Source organism: Quercus lobata, chromosome 5 (assembly GCF_001633185.2).
Source record: "Quercus lobata isolate SW786 chromosome 5, ValleyOak3.0 Primary Assembly, whole genome shotgun sequence".
Lineage (NCBI taxonomy): Eukaryota > Viridiplantae > Streptophyta > Magnoliopsida > Fagales > Fagaceae > Quercus > Quercus lobata.
In genome coordinates, this window is record NC_044908.1 from 21,256,308 (window position 1) to 21,276,682 (window position 20,375).

Sequence of the window (20,375 nt, forward strand, 5' to 3'; positions counted from 1 at the left end):
CCTACCCTCCTTATATAAGAAGAAAAGATGAGCGAGAAAATTCCTGCTCGAAACCCCATGAGAAATCAAAGTCGTTGGATCTTCATTGCACCATAAAATATGGGAGACACAACGCCGTACTAGGCATTAAATGGAGTGTTGCAAATGCCTAAGCGTCAAGAACGTGTGCAGAGCAAATGAAATGACGTAACCAAGTGGGAACACTCCCAAAGCATGCGAAACTTGCGGGTTTTTATCAAAACCCGATTCTCCTTGAAAAAGGAAGGAATGAAGTTTTGAGAGGCTATTGTGGGAGCAAGTGGTCTGAGGACATTCTAAAGCCCATGGGCCCTGTTCATGGATGATCAAAGGCCCATTCATGTGTCAACCTAGGTCTGACACGTGGGCTAAGACTGAGGAGAGAAGACGTGAAGACCACTCAAACTCGAAGTAGGCCCAAGGAAAGGAGGCTAGTAGGCCCGTCGTCCGAGGAGCCCAAGGATCAAATACACCTCGGGAATACCTTATACAATTCCTTGCACCATAAAGTAAAGCACTATGGAAGACACTAGAGTCGTGCAAACAAGAAAAAAAAATGAAATATATGGAAAGGTGGCCATCTCCTCCACATTCAATGCTCTCCACACCAATTGAGCTGGCCGCATTTATGAGGAAAATACACCTTAACAGTAACTCCACAGCTCACAACTCTCTCTACCACCCCCAAAAGGGTCCTGATGGGACAAGCATCTAAGTGATTCCCCAGAGACATACAGGTGGAAGGCTGAGATGTAATAGAAAAGACTATATAAGGAAAGGAACTCCTCTAGAAAAGGGGATGAGCATTTTAAGAACCTAAAAAGAGAGAACTAAGGATCTCACTGTAAAGAAATCAGCTTTGACTGTTAATGAACAATCCATCCTTGGACGAGCCCAAGGATGTGTTTATGCTGAATTTGAGCTTCATCCGTTCATATTAAAAGTCTTATACATTTTAACATCAAGCTTGAATCTTACTTAGCATTGCAATTGACTCGGAAAACCCACTCTCTAGCAACTCAATTGTGTTGGGCTTGAAATATTGGGAACCACTATTCTAAGTGGGCCTGGGCCATTTCTTGAGTCTTTACATTGTCTATTATCAAATGCCTAAGGAAACTTATTAACATGACCCTTTAAAATATTATATAATTTTCCCCATCAATAGCCATTTATGTTCATTATTATATATTTATTCAAATACATATTTTTTCCAAATTAAATTTTCATAGAAAATAAAATTCACTAACTCATGCTATATTATTTACTTAAAATTGGTTATATGATAAAGAAGATTTTGCAAAACTAAAGTAATACCATTTAAATAATTAACCTTATAATGATACCATTTTGCAAATTTCCCCCATCCTTTCTATATTTCTAGCTAAATTGAATCAAAATACATTTTTTTTTTATGTTAAATTTTCATCCAAAATAAAAGTTTTCTAACCACACTATAATTAATTATATGATAAGGAAAAAAGAAAAACGTAAGTAACATCTTATTTTTAAAAATAAGAATAAGTTAAATGTTTATAATATGAGAAATACTACAAACTTTTTTTTAAAAGAATATTTACAAATTATTGATTAGGTAAATGATTAATACTTTTAGTAAAAAAAACTTTTTTTAATTAAAATTTTTATGCTACTTATCAAAAAAAAAAAAAAATGATGTTAGTAATTTTTTTTTTGAGAAAGAAGAACCAAGAACAATTTGTAATAATAATAATATTGTTATTACTATTTTTATTTTTATTTTTTTATTTTTTAAAAAAGCCAAACATAATAGCAAGTATAAAAATAAAAATTAAAAACCCTGGCGAGAGGTTTTGTCATCTTTGCGCCCAGTTGAGAAGGGCAACCTGGAAAGCCAAAGCCGAAGGCCAAAGCTCTTAAGACTGAGTAGCCGAACAAAGTTCACCGCCAAACTCTAAACCCTTCTCTCTGTCTCTTCAATAGCTTCCTTACTCAATCATGGCTGACAACACAGAGGTATCTCTCTCTCTCTCTCTCTGGTGTGTGCGTGTGTTTTGAAATAGAGAGTTTATTTAATTATTAATTTGAAATTGTAATTAACAAAGCTTTTGAGAGCGTGCGGTATTTGTAGGTACCGACGGAGTGCGTGAAATCGGTGAAGTTCAGTTTCTTCAGCGACGAAGATGTTCGAAAAATCAGCGTTAAGAAGATTACAAAGGATCAGTATCTTGATGTCATGGGCAGACCCGAGCCTGGTGGATTGTATGATCCTCATTTGGGCCCCCTCGAAGAAACCGTCCCGTACCTCCTCTTTCTCTCTCTCATATGCTTAATTTGTTAACTTTTAGAGTACAATGAACCCTTTGTTGTTGTTGTTGTTAAGCTTGGACCTTTTTCAATTGGATTCTTCATTGTGTTAACAAAATTAGTTAATAAGAACCGGTGGAGAGGCGAGGTTGTGGTGCTTACTAATGAGTGCTTACTTCTTAAAACGAACAATTTTAGTTCCTATGAAGTAATTAAGGGACGGAAAGCGATCACTTTTAGCTTTAGAAACTAAAATTGCTCATTAGCTAAACTTTAAGGCCCAATTTTGTCAGTAAGATTATGCATTGCGTTCTTTAATTGCTTACTAATGAAAAGAAAGAAACAAAATTTGCGTGTATTGGAAGAAATTTTGAAACTGATTTGGTGATAATGTTGAAGTTTTGAGAGGTGCATTTGTTTTTAGTGTATAATATGGGGCGATTTTTTTTGTGACGTATGGATGATGGGTTTGTTTGTTTCAATGCAGTTGCAAGACATGTGGGCAGTACTATAGTCCTTGCCATGGTCATTTTGGTCATATTGACCTCGTTGCTCCGGTTTATAATCCCTTGCTATTCAATATTCTGTACAATATTCTTCATAGAACTTGTTTCTTTTGCCACCATTTTCGGGCAACTAGAAAACAGGTACTTTCACTTTAGTAACTTAATATATAAGTACTTTATATATATATTGAATATTTTGTTGGCCTTTATATAGTTTCTAATGTTTTTTTTTTTGTGTGAATTTTTATGTCAATTTAAGGTTGAGACATGTGTTTCTCAGTTAGAACTCATTGCGAAAGGTGATATTGTTGGGGCCAAAATATTAGAAGCTGACATGCCAAGTGAAACCTTGTATTCAGATGACAGTGATGGGAGTCAATATGATGATGTTGGGCATTCAAGGCAGCAAGGATGGACCTCTCTTCAGTTTACTGAAGCAATGTCTGTTTTGAAAAAGTTTTTGAAGCCGAGGTCTCCGGCTTGTAAGAATTGTGAAGCCAAAAATCCTGCAATCAGTAAACCTACTTTTGGATGGTTTCATATGGTTAGTCTCTTAATGTCCTTGCAGCTTGAAGACTGTCCATGAGAACAGTGATTGTTGTTTCCTTATTTGCTAATTAATTTTAATGATGTGTTTGATGGTCGATTAGCTTCCATACTTTCAGTGAAAATGCCTTGACTTATTTGTCTGTTTGTGCTGACTTTTTTGGTTCATTTTTGTGGGTGGGTGGGGCTTTGTAAGCCAGGAACTTTGATGAATAACATAAACAATTTTTGTTGATACAAAGAACCATCAAGACCCAGCGTCAATAGGAAGTGGATAGACTCCATGACTTTAGGAAGTGAAAAAATTTAAGTTGAGTGAACCCCAAAATATGAGTGGGTGTTAAGACGGCCATTTTTATGAAATTTTTTTATTTTATTTTATTTTTTTGATAAATAAGAAAGAAGTATATTCAAGAATTACCTCATGAAAACACAAGGCAGAGCAAAGATTACAGAGGAAGAAACAAACAGAAAAAAGAAACGAAACACAAAAACAAACAGAAAACAGCAAAGAGCTAATTACAAAGGAGAGAACAAAGAAACAAAGGGAGAGAATCACTAGAGGTGAGTCCCCAAGCCCTAGACCAATCAAAGAGAGAGCCACTAAAATACTTGTAAAGCATATTCAGTATTTGATAGTGTGTGTGTATGTTTTAACGTAAACATAGCCTGAATGCCATGCTGTGCACTAATCAGGCAAACTGTTGGGTATTTGTGGTCTTTTGTGTCCATATTTTACATATGGTACGTAAATGTATGACTTTATGCAACTTGAAATCAAGTGTCTTCACTTTGAATCATCTGAGGCTTTATGTAACTTCTAGATCTTTGATGGAAATAACAGTTGTAAGAAGAAAATAAGAAAACTCAATAATTAACAATATAAGTCGAATAAGGGAACATCATATTCTCATGACACTCTTCCTAAATCAAGTTCATAGACTAGAATAAGACAAAATCATATGTTCTTTACACTCTTCCTTAATCAAGTTCTTAGACTCATTAGTGCGTATTCCTTTGATGTGGTATATGTAAAGGAAATGTTTGTTATTCCATGCGAACAACTTAAAATTGTTTACTGAACATTAATATTGTTGGATAGTTGATAGAATTAATTCATGCTGGTCCATCCACAGAAATTTTTGTTTCAATTTTTCTGGTTATAAATAAGAGCAGTTTTTATTTCTCTTATTTGATGCTTTTATGGCCATGCCTATATGGTGTCTTTGCACTAGCTTTTTACCAGCCTTTTGTTCTTCATATTTTTTATTAGCAGATTTGATTAGGATCTTTAGAAATTCAGCACTAAATTAGGATTCTTGATGAGGATATGAAGGGTTCTTGAATAGTGTTTGATGTTTAAAGGTTTAAGTAAGGTTTATCAATAAAATATTTGGATCTTGAATGAATTTGATGGTTGTCTATGTTGTCAAAATGGTGAATAAAATGAGAAACAAAGAAAGGTAAATCCTACGTAATCACACACTTGAAGCTTAAAATAGGGGGCAAAGCTTTTGTGAGTGCTCCAATGCATTGGATGGGACATGAGATTGACACGTGGTCTCTTTTGGATGCATATTGTGCTTGGTGCATGGGAGCATTGGGCACAAGCAAGTCCTCAAATAGCAGCTCGGAATTGACAAAAGAAAGTCTTTATATAGGCTATTGCCAAACCCTTTCCTAGAAAGACTAGGACAATGACAACAAAATTAGTTTGGTTCAACATATCTTCTTTTCCTCCATTCTGTTTTATCTAAAGTAATTCTCTCTATTACATCCTTAATTTACATGTCCTTCTTTATCACTTCTACTAATGTTATTTTTGGTCTTCCTATATCTCTTTTCATTCCCTCAACTTGGATCAACTCACTCTTTCTTATCTGTGCATTAATCACTCTGCTCTGAACATGGCCAAATCATGTTAAGCGACTCTCCCTCATCTTTTCATCAATAGGGGCTACCCCCTAAACAGGGAAAAAATTAAAATATAAAATAAGGCTCATGGGCCTCTAGTACTTATCAAAAAAATGAACCATTACTTTTCTAACCTAAAACAACTTAATATTAAGACTCAGTAGTAACTAAAGTAGCTTATGAAAGGTAGGCCCCACATTGTAACTAGGCCACAATTCATGGATATTTGGTATTTAATATGGTTTTTCCTTGAAATATTTGCTGGCTACATCAACAAATTGTTACCTGTATACATGTACTAAGTTTGAAGGAAACCATTCAACTGATTGTTTACCAGTTCAATTAGCCAATAGGAAGTCAGTTGTCTTTAATTAGTCGGAACCTGCAGCCTTTGGGGAAATTATGTTTGCCTTTTAAATATGTTACCATAGGGCTTCAATTTTAGTTGTAATATTTTGTTGAATCAATGAAAATCTATCAGCATAAAGAACCAGGGCATATTGCTTCTCTAATGATGAACAAACTGTAGTGGTCATACATTGATACCTCTATAATCAACTTCAAAAGCCATACCTGCCAATTAGGTCTAGCTCAAATGGCACTTCTTCCCTTGTAGGAGTGAGGTGGAGGATGAGATTGTGGGATCAAGACCCATTTGGTGTGTTTGTAAAGTGCAAACACATGTATTCCCTGGCTTATTTTTTTGCCAGTTTCTTTCATGAAATGAGGAACTCATATTCAAGAATGGATTTTGGTGAGCATTGGATGTTCATGGTTGTCCTTGCCTCCTTTGGTAGATATGGCCTTATGGCATGCACCATGTCTTTGTTCCTTACCATACCTGAATCACCTCTCCTCATTGTTCATCACTATTATGAGGTGTTTTTTTTTTTTTTTTTGGTAGAATTTGATTGGTAGTGGGATTTGTTGAGAAAATTGGCTGATGAGTTCACAAAGTTATAATACTTGAATAGTTGTTAGCTTGTAATGCCTATTTGAAGTCTTTTTTGATCAACAATTTCTATGATAAATTAGAAATTTGTTAAATAACTTTTTTTCCCAGGGTTGTGGGGGACCTTATCACATAGAAGGTACTAAAGGCTATCCATTGAAGACCCAAAAAAAAAAAAAAAAAAATGAAAAAGAGAGTGAGAACAAAAATGACAAAAAAATAAACTACTATTTACATAAAAATTAAAATTAAATTCTCATGGTTCTTTTTCGGGCTAGATGACTAATTTTCCCTTTTGGGTTGTTTTTTGTAGAGAGGAAAATCAAGTGATGCTAGACAGAATGTTATTCGAGGGCATAATTTGGAAGGGTCATTCACTGGTAGAACTAATAAAAAAGCTTTGCCTGAGGTGGAAAATAGCAATGATACGACTCCCTGGAGTGATGTTGTTGATTCTGCTGAAACAGATACTGCCAGTGACACCTCTCCTAGACCACAAGATAGTGCTACAAGAAAGCATGGAGGAAAAGGAGGGGAAGTGCCTCATCAGTTTGTTAAGCAGAAAGATTTTTTTTCGGGACCTCTATTACCATCGGAGGTATGCTGCTTAGGGACAGGTTTTGATAACTGCCTTTTTTTGATGTGTATGGTTGTCAGGACTTGGGTTTCTGCTATTTAGACGACCACTGTAGAAACCTATCCTGATTTGGAAGTGCATTTTAAAATTCTCTTTTTATTACAGGTTAAGGATATTTTGAAGGATCTCTGGGAAAATGAGGTTGAACTCTGCTCATTCATCAGTCATATTCAGCATCAGGGACTTGAAATGAAAGTTGGTGAAATGAAAGATGATTACTCCATGTTCTTCTTGGAGACTATTCTTGTACCTCCAATCAAATTCCGCCCCCCAGCCAAGGGAGGTGATTCAGTAAGTACTTAAAGAATAAATATCTTTATCTCTTTCCATAAAGTGGGGGTTTTGTTTTCTTCCTTTCCTGCTTGACTTAATTTTTTTTGTCCCCCCTGTTATTGTTGCAACTTTGGAGAATCTTCTATTATTTTAATATTTCTGTGGTTATTGGTTTAGTTGGTGAATCCAATCTTATTTTAAGATTTGTTTGCTACCCCCAAAAGGGTTGATTGTGTAGAGTATCATATGAATAACGTTTATGCCTTGCTGATACACATGCTCATTGCATCCTAAGTTTTGTAACCTTAATCACATTCTAGTTGGCATATATTTCATCTCTGTCTTCTTCCTGTTTTTGTTGAAACAATTTAAGTGAACAGTGGTTAAATTTGGAAGGTAAGTCATGTGAGGAGCATGCATTGTGGAGCTATTATGGTATAAGATGCTCTCATGTCCTCTTGTGGAGCATAATTTGTCTCCTGGAAAGGATAAAAAATTGCTGTAAATAATTAACTTGATTTGGAGTAAAATTACTCTTTGGAAAATGAGACAATCACTTTAGCAAATTTAGTCTATCTCAGTCTTGTGGAGTATTTGAAAGAGAAAAGGTTTTCAATTGTAATTCTTTAGGCTACTTTGTGTCTATGTTCATGAGGTAGTCTCACTTCAATAAAATTATTTTTACCTATAAAAAGAGAAAAGGTTGGAAACTTTTGAAGATATTGAGCTTTGCTTATCACTGAACTCATTGAGGAGTATAACTTCTTTGAGTATTTTCTGGATTTATTGGTGAGTTTGATATGAAAACTATAACCAGTTGGTCTCTGTTATGTTTGAAATTAAAGTGAAGGTTCTTGTAAAGTTGTAATTATACCAAAACACGATGTATCTTAAATAATTATAACATACATTATAGGCAATATGTTCAAAACAGTGGTACACAACTAAAAGCAAATTCCTTTGTTTTTTGTTTGGGGGGTTGGGGGGGGGGGGGTGAGGTGCGGGGCTTTGCCCTCATTTTGCTCTTACTTTTTTGTTTTGTGCTTTCGAATCATGTACTTAGAAGTTTTTGATTATTATATGTGATGTAGTCTCAAAAAAAAAAAAAAAAAAAAAGAAAAGAAAAGAGAAAGAATAATGTGGTTTCCATTAGAGGTCTAAACAGTTCCTTCTCTTGGACTTGCAATTGAAATTTCCTGGCGCTCATTTCTTTCAATTTTATTACTTAAGTGCAAATTTGAAAGTGTTGACCACTTGTTGCTTCATTGTGCATTTGCTAAGGAGTTGTGGTCCCTCGTTTTCTGTTTGTTTGGGGTGCAGCGGGTGATACCTGGTAGGATGATTGATTGCTGTAATGTACTTGAGGCTGCCATCCAGTACGCAGCTTGTGTATTGTTAGGCATCTTCCTTTTTTTAGCATTTTAATAAAACCTTTCCCTACTTATAAAAAAAAAAATTATTTTGTTTATTAAGTTAAAAAGGGTAGGAGGGTGTGGTGGCACCTTGTATCTGTGTTAACATAGGTGTAATGGGATGATGAAGTTACAGTTTTATTTTATTTTTTCTGCTGGGTCATTCTTTTGATTCTAAGGATGCTTTAGTGAATTACATAGTTGATGTTAATGTAGGTAATGGAGCATCCACAAACTGTCTTGTTAAATAAGGTGCTACAGTCAAATATACAATTAAGATTTGCTCATGATGACAACTTAGAGCGCTCAAAGATAGTGAGCCGGTGGATGGATCTCCAACAATCAGTAAATGTGTTGTTTGATAGCAAAACTGCAACAGGTGAGTATAAATTGATGTTGCTTGGTTTATCTTCATTTGTTTTGGACATTTAATTTCTGTTATGAATTTGAATGTGAATAAATTATTTCAATTCTATTTTAATTGGTAATTATGCTTTTCTGGTATTTATAATCATATTATATAACATGCGATGCATTGCTTATTGGCATTTACTTTGGTCAATGATAAAAATTGCTCCCTCTCCATTCCTTCCCCTCTTTCTTTCCTCTGTATACAATGGTCAGTGGATAAATATGCATGCCAAGAGCCTTTTGGCGCCTCCCCATGCACAAAGTGCTTGGGGGTCTAGGGGGAAGGGTTTGAGCACTTTTTGTAACTATCTCAAATATGCGTACACATACAAGTTACAACATATATATTATTACTTTCAAGTACATGTATAATGATGTGTATATGCTTAAAGCGTATGATTGTAATTAATGGCTTGTGCTTTCCCTTGTACTCCTTGTATAAAAATAGGTATTGCAGTATATTCCTATGAGCACCTTTGGGGCACTGGTCAAGGGTTGAGTTATTTAAATTGAAAAAAAAGGGTGTTCCATTTTGCTACACTGTTAATACGTTTTCTGTACATTGAATGGCTTAGTGTCTGTGCTTCAGTGTTAGTGCATGTCCCTTGTTCCAATATGCTATAGCAGTATTCAATTAACCACTGACTGGCAGCTAACCAGTTTTCCTTCTCTACTTAATGTTAGCTCAAGGTCAAAGAGGTATAGCTTCAGGAATTTGTCAGTTGCTGGAAAAGAAGGAAGGCATGTTCCGCCAGAAAATGATGGGAAAGAGGGTCAATTATTCTTGCCGCTCTGTCATATCCCCAGATCCCTATTTAGCAGTTAATGAAATTGGAATCCCTCCAAATTTTGCATTAGAATTAACCTATCCTGAGGTAGGGTGGACAAATTTGAATTATCACCATGTAGCAATGAATATGCTTAATTTTATGGCTTACTTAATTATTATATCTTAATCAATTGTGGATTATCTGTGGAGATGAATTTTAGTCCAATCTGCTTAATGTTGCACAGAGAATATGAGGGGAAAATGTCTTTTGTATTTCTTTTTGTGTTGTTCCTATTGCTTTGCTTTATTCAATCTAACAGACATATAGGCATCTTTTATATGCAATATTTAAAATTTCAGAGAGCTCACCAACACTGATGTGAGAAAAATTGATTAACTCTTATTATTAATTTTATATTTAGATATTGGTTAGTAAAAAGGTTCAGTATGGATTCTGATAGTTGTTACTAGCTTTCTGTGTATTCTCTTGCTGTATGTACTCTTGTGGCCAGTCTTGCACTCAGCATATTTTTATCCTCAACTCTTGGTTTTCTTGTCTTTGGTGGAAATATGGACTACAAATTGGGAACAAAATAGTTAAAATAAAAAATAAAAAATGGAACACATAAAAATTTATAGTGGTATATATTCCTTTACCAGACAGGACTGGATCGTTTATTTTCTTGAAGGATGTGCGGCTCCAAATAGATGGTTGTCAAATAATTTATATTGGATTTTTGGAGTACAAAATGGTGGAGGATTTGAAATCTTTGTGAATTAAATTTCACAGGATAATTCTTTGTAATTCTTTAAGGTTATGGTATGCTCTTCATCATGAGCACGAAGAAATCTATTCTATTAATAAAACACCATTAGTTATCAAAAAATTAAGGTCTGAGCGGTGTGACCTGGACATATTGTAAAATAATGACATTCAGATGGGCCATTTTGCTTTTCCTTATTTTGATACCTTTTGATATTACTTATAAATTATTCGTTTTTTGGTTTGATGAATATAGCTATGCATGGACAGAAATACATACAATAATGATATTTTCTAGTTACACATTGTGTGCCTTTAGGCGGAGTGAAAATGTTATCAATTTAAAAATTCCTTGACTTTTGGACTTCCATCATTTTGTTTTACTCATGATGTTGATATTTCTGCAGAGGGTGACTCCTTGGAATCTTGTCAAGCTGAGGAAAGCTATCATCAATGGTCCTGTAATACATCCTGGAGCTACACACTATGCTGATAAGCTGGGTATTAAGAAACTGCGAAAAGAACATCTAAAAGAACGCATTTCAATATCAAGGAAATTGCCATCCTCACGAGGTCTTCTCACACAGCATGGAAAAGGAAGTGATTATGAATTTGAAGGAAAATTTGTACGTCGTCACTTGCAAGATGGGGATATTGTGCTTGTCAACAGACAGGTAATACTTTATTTGATTTGATATATATTATTTCTTATGCATATCTATACAAAATGAGATGTGATAATTTCTTACTTTCTTGGCTGACATTATCAGTGTGAGGTGAGGAAATCTGCCACAAACTTGTGCTAAATGGGCTTATGTTGTTCATTTGTGATTATATTCCTCAAAATGGTCAATGGGTAGGCAATGGTTTGGTATGGGGCACTCATACCTCATACCCAGCAGAAGAATACCCTTTGCTGCCCCCACTTCCAACCTGACTCATATTTTGACATAATTCCCCATCCTTTCTCCTCTTTACCGTCAAGGATCTGTCCTCTACTTGTCTGCCCACCTAACATCATTTCCCTCTTATGTTTTTCCAAAATCTCCAAAGCTTTGTAACTCCATAGTTTACTCTTTCACAGTCCACTGCAGCCTCTAAATGCCTCAACCAATCTTATATGCCCATGATACCTCCCTTCATAGGAAGGTGGTGGACGTGAAGATGAGGACTGAGGTCGAGTAAATGCATCATAATGAAGGTGTGTGTGGGGAGAGATAGAGAGAGAGAGAGAGAGAGAGAGAGAGAGAGAAATGGGGTCTAAGAAGCACAGAAAATCGGACACTAAAAACCCCTGCCATGTCCGTATTGGACACGCTGGGGACACTTCTACATTCATGTTCTCATTTTGTTGGGCCAAAAAAAAAAAAAAAAAAAAAAACTTTAATTTTAGATATGTTTCTTATTGAAAGAGCAGGGAAAACAATTAACATACGCAGTGTGCTAAGAGGCAACAAAGAATAAAAAAATAAATAGCAATGAAAGTACAAAAAGGAAGCACATCAAGCAGAGTATTGAAAGTAACAACACCCAGCCATTTGCCCATTCAAACAAAGTCTGAAAGAAGAAATGCTTAAACTTATGAATTGATCTTTCATGCCCTTCAAAGGTGCATGTATTCCTTTCCCAATGAGGGATCATATTCTAAATCACCTTAGTTTTGAGTCTTTTAATCTTGCTTGACCAACTTGCTATAAGTTCCACAACAGCACTATGTGGCATGACCTAATATATCCCAAATAGTGAACACACCATATTCCATAATTCTTGAGCTATTGGGCAATGTAGGAGTAAGTGCTCAATAGTCTCCCTGTTCCTCTTGCACATGCAATACAAATCCACCACCATCACTTTTCGCTTCCTTAAATTATCAATGGTTAAAATTTTCCCCAATGACGCTGTCCAAGTAAAGAAACTAACCTTTGTAGGAAATTTTGGTTTCCACAAAGGTTTCCGTGGAAAAAAAAAGGAGTTTAGAGGTTGTAAAGCCCTATAATAAGAGTGAACATTGAAAACACCCAGAGGAGAAAGTTTTCAACACATTTTATCTACCCCATTCCTTCTCAAAGATCCAAAATGTATAAGGTCCATAAAGGAGTCAACTGATTCTAACTCCCAATCTATTCCTTCTCAAAGATCCAGAATGTATAAGGTCCATAAATTAGTCAACTGATTCAAACTCCCAATCTTGCTATGATCGAATTAAACTGATATTCCAATGGTAATTGATTGTAATATTCCTACCGTGTTGTGTCCTAATTTTTTAATGAATTAATTTGTCGCCATGTCTTGTGTTGTGTTGTGTTGTGTCTGTGTCCATGCTTCATAGATTGGGATGGGTCAATGACCTGAGTTCAGTTGGCACTTCCTCCTTCCATGATAATGGGATGGAAGGTGAGGATGTGGGTTCAAGCCTAATTGGATGTGTGTGTAACTTATCAATAAAGAAAGGGGTGGGGCAGGTCAACTAAACTGCGTTAATGCTCTATACCTAAATTGGGTAATGACATACAATAAACCATGATATCATACCAAAATTGATATTCAATAACTCAAATTAAATATTATTTTTTCTAAGTAATAAACTTCATTGAAAAAATTGCAAGAGGGGCACAACTCTAGTACACGTGGACTATACAAAGGAAAGTCCGAAAGTCCAAGCAAAATCTAAAACAAAATTCATACAGAGAAAAATACAATAACAGTTTAACGGAAGCTCAAAAGTATTCTGGAAACAACACAAATCATCTTTACGAAGCAATAGTACTTTATAATATAAATTAAATCTTAAAAACTAACATAAATTGAAAATTTTCATTAGAAAATCATACAAAGTCTCAATGTATACAATATAATAACACAAACCCTATTGGTGATTTTGTTATTATTTAAAAAAGATGGCATTTTAGTAAATGTACTCAGGGTAGAACAACCAAAATAATCCTTGACCTGAACCCAATGATCAGGGGCAAAGATTTTACCTTGACCCCACTCCACCTTTTCAGAGTGGGGAAAAACTGGGGTGGGGCGGGTAGGGATCAAATTGCCATCATTTGACCCCTTAACAGGAAACCATTTTCATTGAAGCTGGACTCCCTAGGTTGGTTTTCCAATGTGCAAATAATTGCGGCCTTATTTTTTTCAGCCCTCTTGACCGAGGCAGATGAAACTTGGCCTCCTTTGATTAAAAATTAGAACTATCCTAGAAAGAGTGGAAACAGACCTGCAATTTTCTTTGTTGTAGGAGTAATGCTGTGAGCACACCCTTGAAAAAGACAGTCAATGAGATTCCTTGGAGTTGTGTATTGAAGTAGGAATATGGTAAGGGGTTTGTTGGAATTCTAGGTTTGTGTGAACTGTACCCCAGTCCATCTATCAATAATTATCCTTCTAATGGCCATTATAGAAAATCCATGTGATCTGGGATTCTGTTTAAGGCCCCAAAGCAGCAGCTGCATTTGGGTTCTTATTTCCTTATTGGTCGAATTCTAGAAAGCATTCCATTCAAAAGTGATGGGATTTTTCTTAATTTATGACTTCTTTGGAGTTGGTGAAGGTAGGTGTTTTCATTTTTGGAATGACATCTGTTGGGACAAACCTCTGAAGCATGCGTTTTCTGCTGCTCCAGATCTTGTCAAGAATTGTGTTTGGATGCACTTTGCTGATTGGTTATTTTGCTGAAAGTACAGTGGAAACAGGAGGAGAAAAGTTTTTTTTTGGTGTGTGTGGGGCCTGCCAAAATAAGACTAATATTATTGCACAGTGAAAATTATTATTGTTTATACGAATGCAAATATATGAATTACTTTGTGTGCTCAATATAATGATGGTAATGTGAAGCAGCTTACTATTATTTTAATTAAGTAGACTATTACGTTTTATTATATATTAATTTCTGGAATTCTTCTGGATTTTTTACTTGTTATTAATTTGTTGGGAAGGTTCTCCTAATTGTTTTTTTCATCGTAGCCAACTCTCCACAAGCCTAGTATAATGGCACATGTAGTTCGTGTGTTAAAGGGGGAGAAAACACTTCGTATGCACTATGCAAACTGCAGGTACTATTAAAATTGCAGGTTGATTTACCATGTGGACATATTTATGTATGTCCATATGTTAAAATTTTTTTTTTCTTATTATGTTTAACTATTGTTTTTTTCCTCCAAGCATGTGGTGATTAATATTTTTTTTTTTTTAAATTTATTCCAGTACGTATAATGCTGATTTTGATGGTGATGAAATGAATGTTCATTTCCCACAAGATGAAATTTCTCGTGCTGAAGCGTACAACATTGTAAATGCAAATAATCAATATGTCAAGCCCACAAGTGGTGAACCCATCAGAGCCTTGATTCAGGTATCAGTATATTATTCCGAATAATATAGTCTCCAGTAATCGGATGCCTTTTTTATTGTTTGTTTTATAATATAATAACTTTTGCTAATGAGCTCTAGCTCGAATGGCACCTCACACACCCCCCCCCCCCCCCCCCCCTCCTTGAATGAGAAAGGTGAAGGGTAAAGTCATTAAACCCACTGAGTGCATGTAAATTTACGAATAAAATAATTATAATGTGTCTGAAATTCATCCCTTATTTTCTAAAATTTTTCAGGATCATGTAGTAAGTGCTGTACTTCTTACAAAGAAGGATACTTTTTTTAGTGCTGATGAGTTCAACCAACTTCTTTATTGTGCCGGCCTCTCAGCTGCAAGTCCAGCTTCTTTTAATGGAAAATTTGGCCAGAAAGTTTGCATATTAAACTCTGACTGTGAGATGCAGCCCCTTCCGCCTGCAATATGGAAACCGGTGCCTCTTTGGACAGGGAAACAGGTTAGCATTAGTTAAATCTTCTAAAGAATTCATTGTTTCAAACAGAATGTAAAGACTAGTTCAAAGTTTAACAATTGATTTTTATTTCTGCTGATTTTGTTTGAAGAATGATCATGTTTGATGTTCCTGGACCTTTGAATTAAATATGACAAATCTGTTCACGATTTCAAACTAGAGTTGGTGACATATTATAGATGAGTCTAAACATAGTTTTGTTTAATTTTGCATTTCTAGGTAATCAGTGCCTTGCTGAATCATATTACAAAGGGTCGCCCACCATTTAATGTTGAAAAAGACGCGAAACTTCCACATGATTTTTTTAAGAGTAATAGAAATGAAAAGAAATTGAACAAAGAAGAAAAGTCTGATAAAGATGCATCAAAGGAAAAGAAGCGAGATATAGAGAAAACAAGTCAAGGGAAAAAGGTAGACAAAGATGCACCAACGAGGAAGGAGCCTGATGAAGATAAGTTGTTGATACATAAGAATGATTTGGTGCGTGGTGTGATCGACAAGGCTCAGTTTGCTGAATATGGTTTGGTTCATACAGTGCACGAACTCTATGGCTCAAATACTGCAGGTGTCCTGCTTTCTGCGTTAAGTCGCTTATTTACTTCTTTTTTGCAGGTCAGCCAGCTTTGATCCTAATTTGCAAATTAACTCCCCATTGAATTTTCTCAATTTCTGTGGCGAGTTTGTTTTGACAGATGATTAAACTTGCATTATATAATCTGTATGATTCAGGTGCATGGGTTCACATGTGGAGTAGATGATCTTTTGTTAATGAAAGAGAAAGACAATGAGAGGGAAGAAAAACTTCAAGATTGTGCGGAAGTTGGAGAAGAAGTTCATCTTAAGTTTGTTAATGACAAGGGTAGTGTTAAAATAGGTATTCTATTGTTCACGCGGAAAAGCTCTATATCAAAACTTCTTGTTTCCTCTGCCAATATGATACTAGCTTGATTAATGTGGTTGATAACTAGGAATAATCAGTATTAGGCCAAATGTTAATTCTTGGATAACTAAAGATTGGCCGCATATTCAACCACAGAGAGTTGCTTGAGAAATCTCTGTGTTTACTTATGTTTCTATTTTGTATCATTTTGTTTAACTTGCTTGTTGTGATGGATATCTGATGTCTTGACCTATGTTACATGCAGATGCAGATGTTCTGCAACTGAATATTGAAAAAAAAATACGCAGTAACGGAGAATCTGCCTTAACAGACTTGGATCGGAAGATGATAAGTAAACTGAATGAAGAAGTAAGCAAGGACTTTTTCAAAGAGCTGTTGTCCAGAGGGTTATTGAAACCCTCTGGAAAGAACTGTATTTCTCTCATGACTACATCAGGGGCTAAGGGTGCTTCGGTAAGCTCCTTTCATTCTCAGGATAGCTATAGTATCCTTTTTACTACAATACTTTACTTGAAATTCTTATTGGCAAGGCCATAATCTTATATGGCATTAAGTCTAGAAGTTCCATGTTTAATTGAGCATTTTTTTGGAGTTCTACGTTTTAGGAGAAAGCAATAGTATAACGAGTGTAATTTTAATACAGTTTCTATATGCCTGTGGATGTTATCTGAGTAAAATTATCTATAAAATTTCTCATGGACCATTTGAAGTTATTAATCTTATTTATTCAGGAGTCTTGTGGTTCAATAGCAATGCTTGGTCTCCTTTATAAGGAGAACCAAGATTCAAATCCCCCTCTCTCAATTGTAACAATAAAATTTTATAAATATACACGCACAAACACACACATGCAAGTTGTTGTAAAATCCTTTCAAGGCATAGTTTTTTGTTTTTTTTTTGTGTGTGTGTGTGTGGTAATTAACAAAAATTTTATTTGAAAAAAAAGGCAAATCAAAATACACTAGTAATGTACTATGGGGGCTATTCAATAAAGATCTCAAATTACAATGGTCAATCAAATTAGTAAGAGAAACATGTGAACAGTATAAAAGAACAAAGACTTAATCTCGAGAATAGACAGTTCACATCCTTCAAAACATCTAGCATTCCATTTTTGCCAAAGGCACCACATTATGCAATGTGGCACAATCCTCCAAAAAGCTATATTGCGATGCTGGTTGAAATTTCCTTGCCATGAATCTAACAAGTCAATGACCCTTTGCGCCAGAGCCCATTGAAGGGCAATGAAGAAAATGATCCACTAATTCCCTACTCCTTTGGCACATATAGCACATATAGCTTTTTTTTTTTTTTTTTTTTAATAGATAATAACAGGCACTGAAAAGAATACAAACCAATCAAAAAGAAAGGCTAACAAAAGTAAGGAAATCAAACAAAGAGTGACAATGCGTAAACCCCCAAACCCGGGACCACTCAAACAAAGTCTTGAGTAGCAAAGATTTCACACAGTCTACAAGTCTCTCAGTTTCCTCAAAAGTACAAGCATTGCGCTCCTTCCAAATTAACCACATAATACAAGCTGGAACCATATTCCACACTCTTGAAGTGTGACTCCCCAACCAATTCCACCATGCAGTAAGAAGAGAAACAACATTCTTTGGCATCACCCACTGAACCCCAAACAAATGAAGGACTTCACTCCACAAAGTATAAGCATACTTACAATGGATCAATAAATGATCCATAGTTTCCTCATCACATCGACAAAGGCAACAGCAAATCACAAGAGGTATTTTCTTCTTGACGAGGTTGTCTATGGTAAGAAGCCCACCCCTAGCAGTTGTCCATAAGAAGAAAGCCACCCTTTTAGGTACCTTAACACACCAAATGCTCTTCCAAGGAAAAGACACCATTGGAGCTGCTAGCAATGAATTATAGAAAGAGTGCACATCAAAAACACCACTACGATTCAATTGCCATATCATGGTATCATCATCTTTCCTAGGTAACTTAGAAGAGATATACGCAAAGAAATCATAAAAGATCCCTGTCTCCCAGTCTTGAAATGCACGACGGAAACATAAGTTCTAGCTTCTACCACCCCCATCCGGATCATAATCAACCATTTCCAAAATCATAGCTTCCTTGTTCACCATAATAGCAAACAGTGCCGGATATAAATCTTTCAAGGCAGTAGGGCTACTCCAAGGGTCATGCTAGAATCTGATATGAAAACCCTCTCCTGCCGCATACAACACATGACCAAAGAAACTCTCAGCCCCCTTCCTAATGCTCTTCCACATACCATAACCATGAGTCCCTCTAACAACTCTAGTACACCATCCCCCATTGGCCTCCCCATATTTGGAAGCTATAACCTGTCTCTATAACCGTGTGACCTCATTTCCAAATCTCCAGAGCCACTTCCCAAGCAAATCTTGGTTAAACAGCCCAATTTTCAGGATCCCCAAGCCACCAGACTCCACTGGCCACACAACTTTCTCCCAAGTAACAAGTGAGAATTTAAAGACCTCATTAGATCTCCCCCAAAGGAAATCCCTCTGAATTTTCTTTAATCTGTCTGCCACATGTTGTGGAATAGTGAACAAAGATAAATAATAAGTAGGGAGACTTGATAAAGTACTTTTCAATAAAGTAAGTCTACCTCCTTTTGACAAATATAATTGCTTCCAACCTGCAAGCTTTTTTTCCATCCTTTCAATGATAGGGTTCCAAATTGAGGAATCCTTATAATGTGCCCCCAAAGGCATCCCCAAATAAGACATGGGTAAACAGCCTACCTTACAACATAAGATACGAGCTAAAGCATCCAAGTTCCCAACCTCACCAACCGGCACAATCTCACTCTTGTCAACATTTACTTTCAGTCCTGTGATAGCTTTAAAGAAAATTAGAACCATACGAATATGTAATAATTGTTCCTTTGATGCATCACAAAAGAGAATAGTATCATCAGCAAACAAAAGGTGAGAAATATGCAAACCTCCACGTGTATTGTGATTTGCTTGGAAACCACTGATAAAGTATGTAGGAGGGCTCATGGATGTGGTCTTTGGCGAAGCACTCATGAAGGGTGGGAGGGCTTTTCTAAGCATTTGTCTTTTGTAGTGGGTGAAGGTACTTGTATCCACTTTTGACATGCTAGGTGGATTGGTGATAATACCCTTAAATTTTCTTTCCTGAGCTCTATGTGTGTTTAGCTGACAAGGATGTTTGTATTTCTGAGGTTTCGTGGCTTTTGGAGGGGGGTACCGTTAGAGTTTGGGATTTAAGGTTTTATAGAGAATTTCAAGACTATGAGCTAGCTGCATCTTATTCTCTCCTTGAGTTTATCCAATCTCGTATTCCTTGGGGTGAAAGAAGTGATACTCTTTGTTGGTGTCTCAAAGGAGATGGTAAGTTTGACACCCTGTCTTTCTTCCCTGTGATTCAGGGTGTTCAGAATTCTTTGTTTCCTTGGAAGGGTGTTTGGAAACCAAAGGTTCCTAATTGAGTGGCTTTCTTTTTGTGGACAACTGCTCACGGTCGAATTCTTATTTTGGATAATCTCATGCTTAGGGGTCGCTCTTTGGCAAATCGGTGTTGTATGTGTTGATGTGATGAGGAGTTGGTGGACCACCTCCTTCTTCATTGTCCTATTACATATATCTTATGGACTTTTATGTTTCAGGCTTTCAGTATTCATTGGATTATGCCAGGATCTGTGGCGAGATTGTTATTTTGTTGGCATCCATGGCTTGGGAATCATACTTCGAATATATGGAATTTGATTCTAGGTTGCTTGATGTGGATTGCTTGGTTGGAATGAAATCGTCGATCCTTTGAGGACATTGAGAAGACGTTGGAAGAGTTAAAAGTTTTATGCCAGTATAGTCTTTTTGAGTGGTCTCGTTGTTGGGGTTTTACTAATTGTTCCTCTCTCTTTGAGTTTATGTTTTCTCTTAGATTTGTTTCCTGATTTCCCTTTTCTTTTGTTGTTTGTTTTATCCTTTTCCTGTTGTTCATCATCATGAACAACTTGTATTTTTCCTTACTATTTTCATTAATAATATTTCTTTGATTACCTATCAAAAAAACAAGTAATGCACTCTGCTTTGGCCCTCTGATCTGAATAGGCTAAGATTTGTTTTTTTTGCTATAATGTTGGTGTTTTTATAT

General features: G+C 35.8%; 1 protein-coding gene across 1 annotated transcript in view; it reads left to right on the plus strand.

The window, feature by feature from the left end:
- Positions 1–1,844: 1,844 nt before the first annotated feature.
- LOC115988825 (DNA-directed RNA polymerase I subunit 1) overlaps positions 1,845–20,375 on the plus strand; it is a 30,866-nt gene continuing 12,335 nt past the window's right edge. The window contains exons 1-15 of the mRNA XM_031112445.1: positions 1,845–2,013; positions 2,129–2,298; positions 2,792–2,951; positions 3,070–3,354; positions 6,536–6,820; positions 6,965–7,150; positions 8,761–8,923; positions 9,640–9,830; positions 10,895–11,161; positions 14,457–14,545; positions 14,697–14,844; positions 15,101–15,319; positions 15,554–15,946; positions 16,064–16,208; positions 16,480–16,688. Of these exons, the coding sequence (XP_030968305.1) occupies positions 1,996–2,013; positions 2,129–2,298; positions 2,792–2,951; positions 3,070–3,354; positions 6,536–6,820; positions 6,965–7,150; positions 8,761–8,923; positions 9,640–9,830; positions 10,895–11,161; positions 14,457–14,545; positions 14,697–14,844; positions 15,101–15,319; positions 15,554–15,946; positions 16,064–16,208; positions 16,480–16,688 (2,928 nt within the window). The 5' untranslated portion in view covers positions 1,845–1,995. The remainder of the gene's footprint in view (positions 2,014–2,128; positions 2,299–2,791; positions 2,952–3,069; positions 3,355–6,535; positions 6,821–6,964; positions 7,151–8,760; positions 8,924–9,639; positions 9,831–10,894; positions 11,162–14,456; positions 14,546–14,696; positions 14,845–15,100; positions 15,320–15,553; positions 15,947–16,063; positions 16,209–16,479; positions 16,689–20,375) is intronic.